This window comes from Oncorhynchus kisutch, linkage group LG5 (assembly GCF_002021735.2).
Source record: "Oncorhynchus kisutch isolate 150728-3 linkage group LG5, Okis_V2, whole genome shotgun sequence".
In the NCBI taxonomy this organism is placed as follows: Eukaryota; Metazoa; Chordata; class Actinopteri; order Salmoniformes; family Salmonidae; genus Oncorhynchus; species Oncorhynchus kisutch.
In genome coordinates, this window is record NC_034178.2 from 64,235,247 (window position 1) to 64,250,319 (window position 15,073).

At 43.0% G+C, this 15,073-nt stretch overlaps 1 protein-coding gene across 2 annotated transcripts; it reads left to right on the forward strand.

Moving 5' to 3' along the window:
- Window positions 1-341: 341 nt before the first annotated feature.
- Window positions 342-13,143, forward strand: LOC109891405 (casein kinase II subunit alpha). Of its 2 annotated transcripts, none has more exons than XM_020483902.2 (13): window positions 342-489; window positions 2,838-2,974; window positions 3,145-3,256; window positions 3,396-3,497; window positions 3,593-3,643; window positions 5,197-5,256; window positions 5,568-5,651; window positions 5,972-6,082; window positions 6,403-6,504; window positions 6,881-6,981; window positions 7,104-7,252; window positions 9,880-9,969; window positions 11,667-13,143. In XM_020483902.2, exons 2-13 carry the CDS (start codon window positions 2,874-2,876, stop codon window positions 11,783-11,785), a joined length of 1,182 nt encoding a protein of 393 aa, XP_020339491.1. In that variant the 5' UTR covers window positions 342-489; window positions 2,838-2,873; the 3' UTR covers window positions 11,786-13,143. The 2 variants fall into 2 exon arrangements, with proteins under 2 accessions (XP_020339491.1, XP_020339490.1); XM_020483901.2 differs by having other exon boundaries at window positions 347-489; window positions 2,699-2,974.
- Window positions 13,144-15,073: the final 1,930 nt, after the last annotated feature.

The following is a 15,073-nucleotide window of genomic DNA, read 5'->3' on the forward strand; positions in this document are numbered from 1 at the left end:
TTCCGTGCCAGAAATATGTGAGAGAAAGGGAGCGATTATTATTTGATGTGAGGAGTAATGTGGTTGAAGAGCCAGGATTAAGTGAACTGCTGGGGAAATCTTCAGGGGATGTAGTATTTAATTATGTATTTTGTTTCCTTAGGGAAATGAGATTATTGGGTTGGATTTAGACCATCGCTGTCTCTGGTCCACATTCCAGTCCAGATGGTGGCGGTTATGCACCTTAAAGTTGGTTGCCAACTGCCATATAAAATCCACAGAATAAGGAGACCAGCCTCACACTCCAGTACAGTAGATGGCGGCATATGCACCTTTAAGTTGGTTGCGATCCGCCAAAAGAAGAAGAACAGCCGTGAGTGGCGGTAGTCGGCCATATTGTCCCTGAGACAGCAAAAATCATACGCAAGTACACCGGCGAGAGGAAAGGAAGGGATCCTGCCTTCATTCCGCTCCTAAAAGAGGAGGCGGGTCACAGATTTTATCAAAGAGGTAACTAACTATACAATGGAAGTTTGGACTCTGGTTCAAATTATTTTATGAAACAAGCAGTCAGTTAGCTATCTAGCTAGTTTTCAAGCTTGCCATTGGGACTGGTGACTAACGCGTTAGCTCGCTGGGCTAGATGAGACTACCGGTAGCTAGCTACTGTAGTTGGATAACACAACTGTCCAATGTAGTTATTGCTGCCAAACTGCGCAAACCAGCCATGCGTTAGCTAGCTAGATATGTGAAAGTGCTAACGTTAGCTAGTATAGCTAATCTTTGAAGCAACCCCTCAGCGTTTCCTAATCTTGGTCTTGGCGACCCCAAGGGGTGCACCTATTGGTTTTTGCCCTAGTAGCACCACACAGCTGATCCAAATAATAAACTGATCGTTGAGCTTCGATCATTTGAATCTGCTGTGTAGTGTTAGGGAAAAATCAAAACGTGCATCCCTTAGGATGGCCAGGAACGAGTTTGGGGATACGCTGCAACCTACAGTTGTTACATTGATTTCGTTAACGTTTTTATTTTAATGTTTTTATTTAACTAGGCAAGTCAGTTAATTAAGAACAAATGATTATTTACAATGAAAGCCTACTTGTAAAGCCCCTCCGGCCAAACCCTCCCCTAACCCGTACCACGCTGGGTCAATTGTGCACCGCCCTATGGGACTCCCGATCACGGCCGGTTATTGATACGGCCCGGGATGGAACCCGGGTCTGTAGTGACGCCTCTAGCAGTGCCTTAGACCGCCACTCGGGAGACGTTAGTCTAGCTAACTATCGTAACTACTCATGAGGCACTGAGCAAACAAACATTTATTATTCCTCAAAAGCTAGATACACATGTTTGTTGTCAAACCTGGCATTAGATACTGTTACCTACCGTTAGCTAGCTATATCTTAGCCAGAGGGTAGCAACACCACTTTTCCCCAAAGGTGTCTTGCATCCATTGCAGAGAAGATTATTTATTGCTACATCTTTTTCGAATTAAACTATGCTAACTTTAGAATGATGTGGAACTCGCCTGTAGCATGTTGGTTGAGGTTAATATTAAATTGAAATCTAAAGGCAACTGTCACTCAGTGGTTGCTAGTTGCTCGAAGCAGAACAAATGCACTCCGTTACAATGGTGTCGTGACCCGGATCCACAGTTGGGCTCTGCCCGGCTGCTGAGGTAACTTCAAGGAGTAGGAGGTTGGTCTTTATGATGGGTGGGAGTTTGAGACAAAATATCTAAAGGATCATATTATTAAACATACTTTCCAAATGTGGGTCTGTTGTAGACCCACTGCCTCTGCATACCTCGTGTCACTTCATAATGACCAACCATCCTGCCCACCAGCACAATAAGTTGAAATGGAAGTGTATATGACTTCTGGCTTCCCACGGATAGTTGCTAAAAAGCACTTACTTTAAGCCTAGGTCAGCTACATACTATATTACATCCGGCCTCATTTGGGATTCCCATAGGGCAGTACACAATTTGCCCAGCGTCATCCTGGGTAGGCCATCATTGTAAATAAGAATTTGTTCGTAACTGACTTGCCTAGTTAAATAAAGGTTTAAATAAATGAAAAAGCATACCTATGCCAACCTCTATACAGAGCTAGAGGATATCTTTGACAGGCACCAGAGTTATGACCGTTTGTTGTTGGCAAAGATAAGCGAAGGCTTGACTATTGCAGAGGAAATGGTCTATTGGCATGACATATGGATAGATCTCATCATTTATCAATATAAGCCTATATAAGAGTATGTATGAACATTTTTCTGAACAAATGGGACCTTCTGTTAGTGTATAAAAAGTCAAATATTTTCACCCCTTTTTTTGTGTGTTGATGATCAGGGCAGTAAGAGAATGGATTTTGTATTTTAAACTAAATCAATAGTTGCATAGCTTATCCCCACCAGCTTTAGTAATTAAACATTGTCAATACTTTATGGGTGATGCAGTGACACATATTAAAACAGCCTGCTGGTAATCAGGCCTTTAATTTAGTTTGCAACAACAAATGCAGTGTTGTAACAGTGCATCAAATTGCATTGCATTACACACACACACACACCTGTAGAGACTTTGATTGTCTGCACTGGTCATCAGTTCTGCAGGGAGTTTTTACACCCATGTCAATGATACATATTTGATCTGGCCTAGGTGATGGTCTCAAATATAACTGACATTGTCCCCCCCCCTATCCCCCTGTTGTCTCAGCTGTCCTCCCCTGGTGCCCCCCACCCTACAGCCAAAGCCCCCCCTTACCCCCTGCCCTGCCAGGAAGAGGCCCCTGACCTGTTACCCCACCTTCCCTCTTCTCCCGCCTACTCTCTTCCCTCCTCATCCTTCTCTGCAGTAAGTGCACCCCCTCTCCTCTGCCAAGCTGTCGGACATGTCAGGACCCGTGCCGAGTCGGGCCCGCGTGTACACCGATGTCAACACACAACGGCCCAGGGAGTACTGGGACTATGAGTCTCATGTGGTGGAATGGGGGTATGCAGCGACCACACACACAAACTCCCAGTCTCTAAATTAAGTCCGAAAATGTTGGTCGGTGCTTGCTAAACAAACGGATGACTTTCTCTTCTTTGCACATTGAAACTCTGCGGTTTAATTCCAATATCCTTGAATTGTGTAATTGACAAAAACAATTCTGACCTCAGAAATCAAGATGACTTCCAGTTGGTGCGGAAGCTGGGACGTGGAAAGTACAGTGAAGTGTTTGAAGCAATCAACATCACCAACAATGAGAAGGTTGTGGTGAAAATACTCAAGGTAAGGCCACGATGAGAAATCAGTATCATTCAGATCATAGATTTGCCATTTGATACAGACTCACATTGGCTTGTTGGAATCATATTGAAGTAAAACCACCCCGACAATCAATACAATTGGTCTTTAATTGTGTCCATAGCCTGTCAAGAAGAAGAAAATCAAGCGTGAAATTAAGATCCTGGAGAACCTCCGCGGAGGCCCCAACGTCATCTCCCTTGTAGACATCGTCAAAGACCCAGTGGTGAGTAGGAATGGTGGGGAAAGAGGTGTGAAAACTGTATTACGCTTTTTAGAGGGGCTCCCATGACTTTAATGCAACAACCCCTTTTCTTTCAGTCTCGGACTCCGGCCTTGGTTTTTGAACATGTCAACAACACAGACTTCAAGGTAAGATGGAGCATCCGTTTTAACCCCGGGGTCGTATTCATTAGACCGAGTCAGGTTTGTAGGCCTCCTTGCTCGAACACACTTTTTCAGCTCTGCACACACATTTTCTATAGGATTGAGGTCAGGGCTTTGTGATGGCCACTCCAATACCTTGACTTTGTTGTCCTTAAGCCATTTTGCCACAACTTTGGAAGTATGCTTGAGGTCATTGTCCATTTGGAAGACCTGACTTCCTGACGGCTGTTGCATCAATATATCCACATATTTTCCAGCCTTATGATATCTATTTTGTGAAGCGCACCAGTCCCTCCTGCAGGAAAGCACCCCCACAACATGATGCTGCCACCCCTGTTCTACACGGTTGGGATGGTGTTCTTCGGCTTGCAGGCATCCTCCTATTTCCTCCAAACATAACCGTGGTCATTATGGCCGAACAGTTCTTTTTTTTGCTTCATCAGACCAGAGGACATTTCTCCAAAAAGTACGATCTTTGTCCCCATGTGCAGTTGCAACTGTAGTCTGGCTTTTTATGGCGATTTTGGAGCAGTGGCTTCTTCCTTGCTGAGCGGCCTTTCAGGTTATGTCGATATAGGACTCGTTTTACTGTGGATATAGATGATTTTGTACCGGTTTCCTCCAGCATCTTCACAAGGTCCTTTGCAGCTGTTCTGGGATTGATTTGCACTTTTTTCACCGAAGTACGTTCATCTCTAGGAGACAGAACGCACTTCCTTCCTGAGCGGTATGACGGCTGCGTGGTCCCATGGTGTTTATACTTGCGTACTATTGTTTTTACAGATGAACGTGATACCTTCAGGCGTTAGGAAATTGCTCCCAAGGATGAACCAGACTTGTGGAGGTCTACATTTTTTTTTGGGGGGGGGGGGGTCTTTGTGGATTTCTTTTGATTTTCCCATGATGTCAAGGTAGGCCTTGAAATACATCCACAGGTACACCCCCAATTGACCTCCACCTCCAATTGACTCAAATGGTGTCAATTAGCCTATCGGAAGCTTCTAAAGCCATGACATAATTTACTGGAATTTTCCAAGCTGTTTAAAGGCACAGTCAACTTAGTGTATGTAAACTTCTGACCCACTGGAATTATGATACAGTGAAGTAATCTGTCTGTAAACAATTGTTTGAAAAATTACTTGTCATGCACAAAGTAGATGTCCTAACCTACTTGCCAAAACTATAGTTTGTTAACAAGGCATTTGTGGAGTGGTTGAAAAACAAGTTTTAATGACTCCAACATCAGTGTATGTAAACAGGTTCAGTGCTGTCTTCGGGGGCCAGGATGTTTAATGTCTTGTGGTTCTATCCTCAATCACTGGTACGCGATGATCCATTGGAATGGTTGCGTCAAGTTTGGTGTTCCGTAATAGGCCTAAGTGTTACCAGTCAGATGCCCAAGTTGATAGCTTGTGATTTGAATAATATGTGAACTCTTTGTATTAGATGATGGGTTCAGGTTGGTTAGACAGATATTTGCATTGACTCTTCAGGTTTTGGTTAAATCACGGTATTGATTCATCTGTTTTTACTTGCAGCAATTGTACCAGACCCTAACGGACTATGACATCCGGTTCTACATGTTCGAGATCCTCAAGGTGGGTCTCGTAATGTTGTAATTTGGGTGTACTACCCCCATTTTCATTTGTGCTCTCAAAATGTATTGGAAGGCCCAGAGACTGCTAGACATGAGTCAGCATTTTCCTCTCCCAAAACAAGACCATTCGGGTGCTTAGAGTATAAGCCCCTTGTTTGTCTGACGGTTACATATTAACCGTCTATTTGCCCATCAACATGTTTGTGCGCCCACACAGGAAGAAAACGTCTGTTTTGTCATCTGCATTTCTTTGTTGATTAAATCCCTAGCCTCCTTGTTGTTAACATGCAGCCATTTTGGCTCTGTCTGCAGGCCCTGGACTACTCCCACAGCATGGGAATCATGCACAGGGACGTGAAACCCCACAACGTGATGATTGATCACGAACACCGCAAGGTGAGTGTTTATGACCAATGCGGCAGAGGCATGGTTATTTTCCCTCCATCCGATTTACCCATAGACAAGACCTTTTGTCATTTTAACATTTAATGTGACAAAATAAAATACGCTAGTTTAAATGGAAATATTTTAACTCTTGATGAATCATGTTATGATGTATTATTGGAGCTGTATTACAAGCAGATATTGCACAACAACATTACAATGCCCAAGTAGTCCCTCCCCGTTTGTCTCTTTTATTTATGTTTGTTGTCCTAATGAACACAACCCTGTTCTGCTCCTCTCAGTATCGATTGTCTGTGTTTGTGTTCTTCCAGCTGCGCCTTATTGACTGGGGTCTGGCTGAGTTCTACCACCCGGGACAGGAGTATAATGTCCGAGTGGCTTCTCGCTACTTCAAAGGACCTGAGCTTCTGGTCGATTATCAGGTATGTTGTCCAGCTACTGTTCTTAATTGTCAAGCTCAGTCCATATTATTTTCTGTTGTGTAGATCACAGCTACATGCACACATACCCTTTTCACACCATTGAACCAAACTGCTGAGCTGGTTAAGCATCCACCGTAGTTACTGGAACCTTGCTCAACACGGCAATGTGAAAACTAAACAGGCAAATCTGCCATTGGTCATTCAAATCCATTTCATTAGATGGTCCCATTATTTCCCTAAGGGGCTGTTGCAAGCACCTCTTAAATTCTGACATCTTGGCTTTTCTCTAACTCACTGATTTGACTGTCTTCTTCTTCCAGATGTATGACTACAGTCTGGACATGTGGAGCTTGGGCTGCATGTTGGCCAGCATGGTCTTCAGGAAGGAGCCTTTCTTCCACGGCCACGACAACTACGACCAGGTAAACACTATCCAATACGTTGTACACCATGTTTCAATGGTCTACTACGACCAGGTAAACACTATCCAATACGTTGTACACCATGTTTCAATGGTCTACCTCGACCAGGTAAACACTATCCAATACGTTGTACACCATGTTTCAATGGTCTACTACGACCAGGTAAACACTCAAACGTTGTCCGCCATGTCGCATGGGCCCCATTCATTACAAGTGACGAGAATAACCTTGTGCCTGTTCAGGAGGGTGAAAGGTTCCAGAACATTCCGATGGAAATGGATTGTATACAACAGATTTGATTATGTCAGGTACTATAGGGAATCCTGTCAGTTCTATTCATGAATGGTGTATTCCTGTTTTTTTCCCCCTTTGTCAGTTGGTGAGAATAGCCAAGGTGTTGGGAACGGAAGACCTGTACGACTACATTGACAAGTACAACATAGAGTTGGAGCCTCGGTTCAATGACATTCTGGGAAGGTAGGTGGTTGTCTGTCTTTTACTAATGTGTGGTTTTCTGCACTTGTTTTGGGCACTTAGTAAAACCAACTCCTGAATCTAAACACACACACAGCTGCTCTTAACCAGCTCTCCCCTTCCAGACACTCTCGTAAGCGGTGGGAGCGCTTCGTCCACAGTGAGAACCAGCAACTGATCAGTCCTGAGGGTCTGGACTTTCTGGACAAGCTTCTGCGCTATGACCATCAGGCCCGGTTGACTGCCCGCGAGGCCATGGATCACCCCTACTTCTGTGAGTGTGGATGTTGAAGGTTTTTAAAGGTAGACTCAGCGATGCATGAAAGTAAACAGCAATATCGGGTTGATTTCTGCAACAACTAAGAGTGTTGAAGTGCAAGGCTAAATTCCTTCGCTGTTCTGGTACCGTAGATACCACGTTGTAATGACGTGAAGCGTACATGGCCAGATAATATGTCTGGCTGTATGAGATCACAGTTTCACATCACGCTCATTTGAATGTCTGCGGTGCTGTTCATGACAATGTCATAATGCTGAGTCTCGGAAAGTTGAGAAACTTAATTTATTTAAAAAAAAAAAAAAAAAATCTCACATTCTGTGAGACGAATTTCTAGGTTGGTGATGATCTTAGAATATTCTCGGAAAGTTGCCCACATAATGATTGGAATGGAACTGCTGTGGGTTTGTTGATTAGATGAGAAAATGATTTAGTTGTGGCTGCTGCTGACAGGAAAGATGGTCCCAACTGTAACCCTGTGTGCTTTGTTCTGTGGTGTTTTTATTATGTCTTTGAACCTGTGGTCCTCTATATGTCTCTATAGGCCAAGCTGCAGTTACAACAGCAAATAAAAGGCTTGTTATAACTGGGGTTACTTCGCATTGCAACAAGGTTTCTCTTTAAAAGCAACTCACAGCTTAAACAGTTTTTTTTTTAAGGGAGACGGATGTTCTGGTCTCTTCACATTTAGTTGTCTTTGATATCGTTTGTTTGTGCTAATCAGGGTCGTGTTCATTAGGGCACACTAGCAAAACGTTTTGCAGTGGCAAAGAAAAACAAATGTTTCTTCTACCTCGTTTTACTCAGTTTTAATCCATTTTCTATCTAATGAACATGGCCCAGTTCAAGGTGGTCATTAGTAGTTGCTTATGACTATCTACTTGCAGTAGCTGGAGTCTAGGGACTCGACTGTTGTCGTGACTTGACTAATATTAATCTGATTACTTATCTAATCAACTAACTTTAATTGTTACCCAATTTTAAAATAACAATTAACTCATTAGGATCTGAGGCACCACGAGCGGCTGTTTAAAGAGTTACCATCTCCTGAATTAAACTCTAAAAGGTCTTTACCTATCACATCTATAAACAGTCAACTTATTAATCATAACCTTGTATCATATCATTCTGAATAGTCGTAACCTCCTTGCATCTGCAAAAACCAGAGCCTTGTGATTCAGTACTACACAAATTGGTTTATTTATTTACTAGCAAATGAAATGGTAACACAGAATAAACATACACACTTAATATGTTAAACAGGTCTCTAGTGGAATGACAACAATATGGCTGCTTGTTACAAAAGATGGGATGGGGGGGCAGAGAGGGACAGACACACTTAACTTTGGTACATATAGGCTGTATCACAACCGGCTGTGATCGGGAGTCCCATAGGGCAGCACACAATTGCCCCAGCGTCATTCCGGTTAGGGAAGGGTTTTGCCGGGGTAGGCCGTCATTGTAAAATAACTGACTTGTCTAGTTAACTAAAGGTTACATCTTTTTTTAATTACAGTAATCATAAACTTTGCACACAATTGCCTCCTTTGAGTAAGAAGTCATGAATGTGTTTACGTGACATGCCTTGGTTCGTCGAGTATCTCTCTCGGAACCGGGCCGCCTTGGAAAGGGGGTTGGGCCTATTCACGGCACGCTTGTAAGGCACTGATTGTCCAAAAATGGTTCCAACAAGTCTTCTTCTGTTTTTCTCTGTAGTTGTCTGGTATCTGATGACTTGTTGTGTAGTACTGAACAGAACTACAGTTTAGTTTCCTTCCATTCGCTTCTGAAGATGATGCGTAGAAGATGGGCTAGCCGGCCGGGTCGATGGTTCCTAGTGGGGGGGTGAGAGTAGCGTAATACGATGGTTTGAGCAGAGAGTAGGATTGTCCTACTCAAATTAGATTTCAAAGATAATTTTACTTAGGACAGCTAATCAGCCGTACCAGTGATTGTCCGGGAGTTGAGTTTATCGTCTCTACCTCGTGTTGAGATTGAGTTCAGACCAAAGTGCGGCTTCACGCTTTTCTGGTCTAGTAGGTTCATTCTTAGCCCATAATTCTATACAGTTTGTTCAAAAGCGCCGTTCCGTCTGGTTGACATGCTCTCTGACCTTACTCGGGCGTGACTTGTTACTGTGCAAAGTTTGTAAAACAATTATCTTATGGCTCCTAAAATCACATCCCTCTCTGAACAAAAACACTTTTTTTTATGCACAACACATAGGATGGACACTTCACACATGTAGTGGGTAATCTTTCCAAGTTACAGTATTTCCTTTAACATTTTTAATGACATCACAAAATAACAAACAAAATGGCATTAGTGTTCTATAGATCACCTCTGACATTCCCTACGTTCTATTTTAGAAATATTGTTCCAGTATTTGCTTTTGAACATGTTAGTTTCAGCGGGAAAAGGTCTGTTGAAACAAAGGACGTTCCTTTGGTGAACATTGAAGGAGACCTGAATCTTCTACCTTGATGTACAACGGGGTGTGAGTTGTTGTGTGGGGGGGGGGGGTTGAAGTCATTCATTGCAAACCTGATCTGACCTATTTGGATCCTCACAGGACAGTCATGACACTAGAGGTTTGTTCAATATGTGTTTTCTTGTCCACACAGATCCCATTGTGAAAGAGCAGGGTCGCATGCCAGGGTCGGCTAACCTACCCTGTGGAAATACAGCCGTGAGCACAGCCAACATGATCACTGGTGAGCACACACACACACCAATCAGCCTGAATGCCCTCCCGGCTTCTTGCCTGATCTCCCATTACTCAGTGTTGAGGAGGATGTTTTGTCAGTGGGAGGCCGAGCTCGGAAATGTAATGGATTCAAGAAGCGAACTTGGTCTGTGTAAAGATTTGATGAAGCTTGGTCACCTGCTATATTTTTCCAGGCAAATGTCCTCAGTATGCTGTCATTGATGTTAGTCATTCCTCTAAAGGCTTTTGTAGACTGTACGTCAGATTCTATTTTTTACGATTATAACGTCACACAAAATTAATATCTTCATCAACCTGGCCAGATTGTACGATTTGATCTAGTTCTGTCATCACATTATGCAATTGGCTTGAGAGGCTAGGTCAACTGCTGCTGTGTTTGATCTGTGCATCTGCCAGCAGAGCAAGCCTGAAGTAAACTGAAGTATGCATCTTAAAAATAGCTTTCACATATAAAGTTTGTATGTCCAAGTTCAGAAGCACCTTCCCCAAAATAACATGGTCGCTGTGGTAGAATGTTTATTTTGATTGGTGAGTTTTTCAAAATCCAATCAGGTAAGCTGATTTCAGATAAAATGCAAGCAAGATTATTAGGGAAATCGTTCTTCTTTCACAGCATGGAAACGTTTCAATTAATCGGACTATTCACAATGATCGTATTATTGTGTGCCGGCTGTGTTCTAATTGGTCAGTTACTGGGATCGGCTCAACACCGGCCACACATGACTACGACTGCACGTAGTGTTAATTACAGGCTGACTACACTGCTCCTGTGGCGTGTGCTGCAAAATAAATTTAGATATCTTTATTATTCAATTATTGCACCCACTCTGCTCGCGTGCGCCAATTAGTGTCTTGTTGCCAAGGGCTAAAATAGTCAGTTCCATTTCCGACGCAGATCGCGCTGCAAGTCCTGCCTCTCCCATCTCCTCATTGGTTTATAGAAGCAGGTACCCATGTGCCATCTCATTTGGTTATACCCACGTGGGTGACCGAAAGACGAACGAGGTCAGTGGCGGTAATGCACCTAATTTATGAAAGTTGCCAATCGCAATATAAAGTTGTCGGAGTAGAGGACCATGTGCATTTCAGGTAAAATAACAACTCAATGTTTATATCCCAGGAGAAATTAGCTAGCAACAGCAAGCTAGCAAAATAGGTCAAATTAGCCAGCAAGTGCAAGCTAGCTAGCTAAATTGCCATAAAGGTTTAATGCTTTTTGACCTGTCCCCAAATGAATGTAATTGGTTCAGAATTTGTTTTGATATTTTAACCTGCGTGTCGTGATCGCGTTTGGTGTGGGGGGACAAAATAAATGTATGCACGATCGGCAGACATAGACCCTGTCACACTGATCAAGCCAAGACACCCGACTGTTTATGACCTAAGAATTTGCCCGCGGCGTGCACATTTTTTCCGGGGTGGCATAAGATGGCTAAAATCGTATTTTCAGCAAAGGCCTTTAAAGATGGGTAGTAAAATAATGACTATCACATTGACATACTGTAATTTAATGCAATACATTTCAGAAGAGCTCAACTCTCACCATATGTGAGTGCATCCATTGTTATCTTTCCTATGTAACCCATTGGTTAATGTAGTCACTGCATCATCAGAACTCCCTTGGAGTGTTTTCTAAGTAACCTGCATGCTTAGTTAAGCTAAATTCCCTGTCTTTCTCTCTAGGCATCTCTGCCTTGCCAGTCGCTACTGCCCTGGTCACCCTCACCGGCTCGCCCGTTCTCTCTGCTGCCACCAACGCCCTGAGCGTCCCCGTGCCCGCCGCTGCTGGTCCCCCCCAGTGATTGCCACCAACAGGAGCCACTCACTCTGCCGGCCCGCGCCACCACCTCTACTCACTCACACAGTCCAACTGCCCTGAGATCCAGGAATGCCAACCTCTGAAGGCAGTCTCATCTGAACAATGTTAGTTTGTATCTCCTTTAATGAACTTGAGGTAAACAGACATATGAAATGAATGTTCTGTGTAATTGACACATACAGGTATTACTTTCATATTGAAGTGACGGTGTGGCTGTGTCTTATGTTCACAAGCCAATAACAAGTTATGAATCCACTGGTGATGGGGGTCCCTCCCCTTGCAACACGTTTTGTTTGTACATCACTGACAATGGTCACGCGAAGTAGTTAGCAGAAGGCAACAGGAAAGGACGGTAACATTCATACCAAAAGGAGCAGAATCTGTAGTTTACTAATGCAATGTTGTCAAACAAGACCTGGCTAGAACACCTTAAGCAATCCCCTGTGTTTAGGTCAATCCAGAACTCCATACCACCATTAAAGACTCTTCCCCACGGCATTTGAAAGTGTTTGGTGCTGTTCTGTGCTCCAGTCGTGTGTTGAAACACTGAAGCCGCCTCACTCCACCTATACTAATGACACTTTAGTCTGAATAGTATGTCTTGCCTTTCTACCGAACTGGATACCTAGTCTTTTTGATGTAAGGGTTCCCTGACAGTTTTCTTTTTTTGTACTGAAATGCTATGGTGCTGGGTGGGTTTAATTTGCTGTGGAAACGGTTTGATGTCAGTATTGTCATCCAAACCATTCGAAATCCAGACAAAGCCATCCGTTTTGTTAATTTGAAACGTTTCTCTCAAACTTGCTGCTTTACAGTTCCTTGAATTAATTCAAGTTGTAAAAAAACCAAAGTTTACTCAATCGTTTGGAAAAAGAGGAGACTGACCAAACTTTTGTTTTCTTGGAGTTACACTGAGTTATGTGGAGATAATATGGGGGAGAAAATATTTGTTTGATCACAACAGAATACGAAAGCACCGGAGTCCTGGTTAAGTTGGCTTGAAATGTTTTCTCTGCTGTTCGAACCTGAGGAATAGTTTTTTTTGTATTTAGTTTGTTTCGAGGCTAAGTTTTTTTGATCGATCATCTGTTTGGCTAAACACTGAAGGATGTATTGAACGGTTGAGTTTTTCCTGTGTTAGTGCCAGAAATGGGACTCTTGTTTGAGTATAGCTGTACATATGCATCCTTTTTTCATTTGTAATCTCACAACGTATGAAATACATGCATACATCGACATAATGAAGTTGTATGAGTCCTTACATCACTGTATATATTTTTGTCCGTATGTAGACTAGTATTTGAAAATATTTGTGTAAATAAACACATTTTATCAAGTATATCTGATTGAGTTGGTATGTTCACACAGATTCTCTCCTGATTGTAAGGTTTTACAAAAATCTATTTCCTTAATTATTGTATTATTTTGACGTCACTTCTACAGTATGCGTTTTTGCTATGTTTTTAAATGAATTGTAACGGTGATAACTGGTTGTTTGGATGCTGATTGGGATCTAAGGCACTGCATCTCAGTGCTAGATGCGTCACTACAGACCCTGGTTCGATGCTGGGCTGTATCACAACCGGCCATGATTGGGAGTCCCATAGGGCGGCGCACAATTGGCTCAGGGTCGTCCGTGTTAGGGTATGGCCGGGGTAGGCAGTCTTTGTAAATAAGAATTTGTTCTTAACTGACTTGCCTAGTTCAAATAAATTGGACGAGCAGCGTGTTGGCCGTCACACACCTTTGCCTGCTAACAGTTCCATCTGAATGACCACTGCCTCTCCATAAGAATATCATGTTTATGTTGCTGTCAGAATCATCTCCTATATTTAGCTCAACTCGCACATAATTTCCCCCTGCTTCCAGCCTAGCATTTATACTGAACAAAAATAAACGCAACATAAAACCATTTCAAAGATTTTACTGAGTTACAGTTCAAATAAGGAATCATTCAATTGTAATACATTAATATAGGCCATAATCTATGGATTTCACGTGACTGGGAAAATGTTTATGAATCTGATCACAAACCTTTAAAATAAAATGGGGCCGTGGATCAGAACCAGTTAGTATCTGGTGTGACCATTTGCCTCATGCAGCGCGACACATCTCCTTCGCATATAATTGATCAGGCTGTTGATTATGGCCTATGGAATGTTGTCTTACTCTTCAAAAGCTGCGTGAAGTTGCTGGATATTGGCGGGAACTGGAACACGCTGTCGTACACTTCGATCCAGAGCATTCCACACGTGCTCAATGAGTGACATGTCTGGTGAGTATGTAGGCCGTGGAAGAAATCTGATTTCTTCAGCTTCCAGGAATTGTGTACAGATCCTTGCGACAACGGGGCTGTGCATTATCGTGGTGAAACATGAGGTGATGGCGGCGGATAAATGGCATGACAATGGGCCTCAAGATCTCATGGTAGCTGTGCATTCAAATTGCCATCGACACAATGCAATTGTGTTTGTTGTCCGTACCATAAACCAACCGCCACCATGGAGCCCTCTGTTCACAACGTTGACATCCGCAAACCGCTTGCCCGCATGACACCATACATGCGGTCTGCCATCTGCCCGGTACAGTTGAAACCGGGATTTATCTGTGAAGAGCACACTTCTCCAACGTGCAAATGGCAATCGAAGGTAAGCATTTGTTACTGAAGTTGGTTACGACGCCAAACTGCAGTAGTCCATTAGCTGCTGCAGATGAGCATCCCTGAGACAATTTCTGACAGTTTTTGCAGAAATTCTTTGGTTGCGGAAACCCACAGATTCATCAGCTGTCTGGGTGGTTGGTCTCAGACGATCCCGCAGGTGAAGAAGCCAGATGTAGAGGTCCTGGGCTGCAGTTGAGGCCGGTTGGACGTACTGCCAAATTCTCTAAAACGACATGTTAGAGAAATGAACAATGAATTATCTGGCAACAGCTGTTTGACATTTCTGCAGTCAGCATGCTAATTGCATGCTCCCTCAACTTGAGACATCTGTGGCATTGTGTTGTGTGAACATATTAGTGACTTTTTATTGTCCCCAGCACAAGGTGTATTGTGTATTGATCATGCTGTTTATTAGCCTCTTGATATGCCACACCTGTCAGGTGGATGGATTATATTGGCAAAGGAGAAATGCTCACTAACATGGATGTAAACAAATTTGCTCATGAAACATGGGACCAACACTTTACATGTTGCATTTATATTTTTGTTCAGTGTAGATAACGACAATTTCAGAGTTTTATAATGTAGTGCAGAATGTGCCCTGTTTAG

What these genes read in the sequence shown, in the direction of transcription:
- LOC109891405 (XM_020483902.2), top strand. Translation starts at nt 2,874, where the DNA reads ATGTCAGGACCCGTGCCGAGTCGGGCCCGCGTGTACACCGATGTCAAC. An exon ending in AGCTTCTGGTCGATTATCAG is followed by an intron (nt 6,083 to 6,402) that starts GTATGTTGTCCA and finishes TTCTTCTTCCAG; the next exon opens with ATGTATGACTACAGTCTGGA. An exon ending in TTCAATGACATTCTGGGAAG is followed by an intron (nt 6,982 to 7,103) that starts GTAGGTGGTTGT and finishes CTCCCCTTCCAG; the next exon opens with ACACTCTCGTAAGCGGTGGG.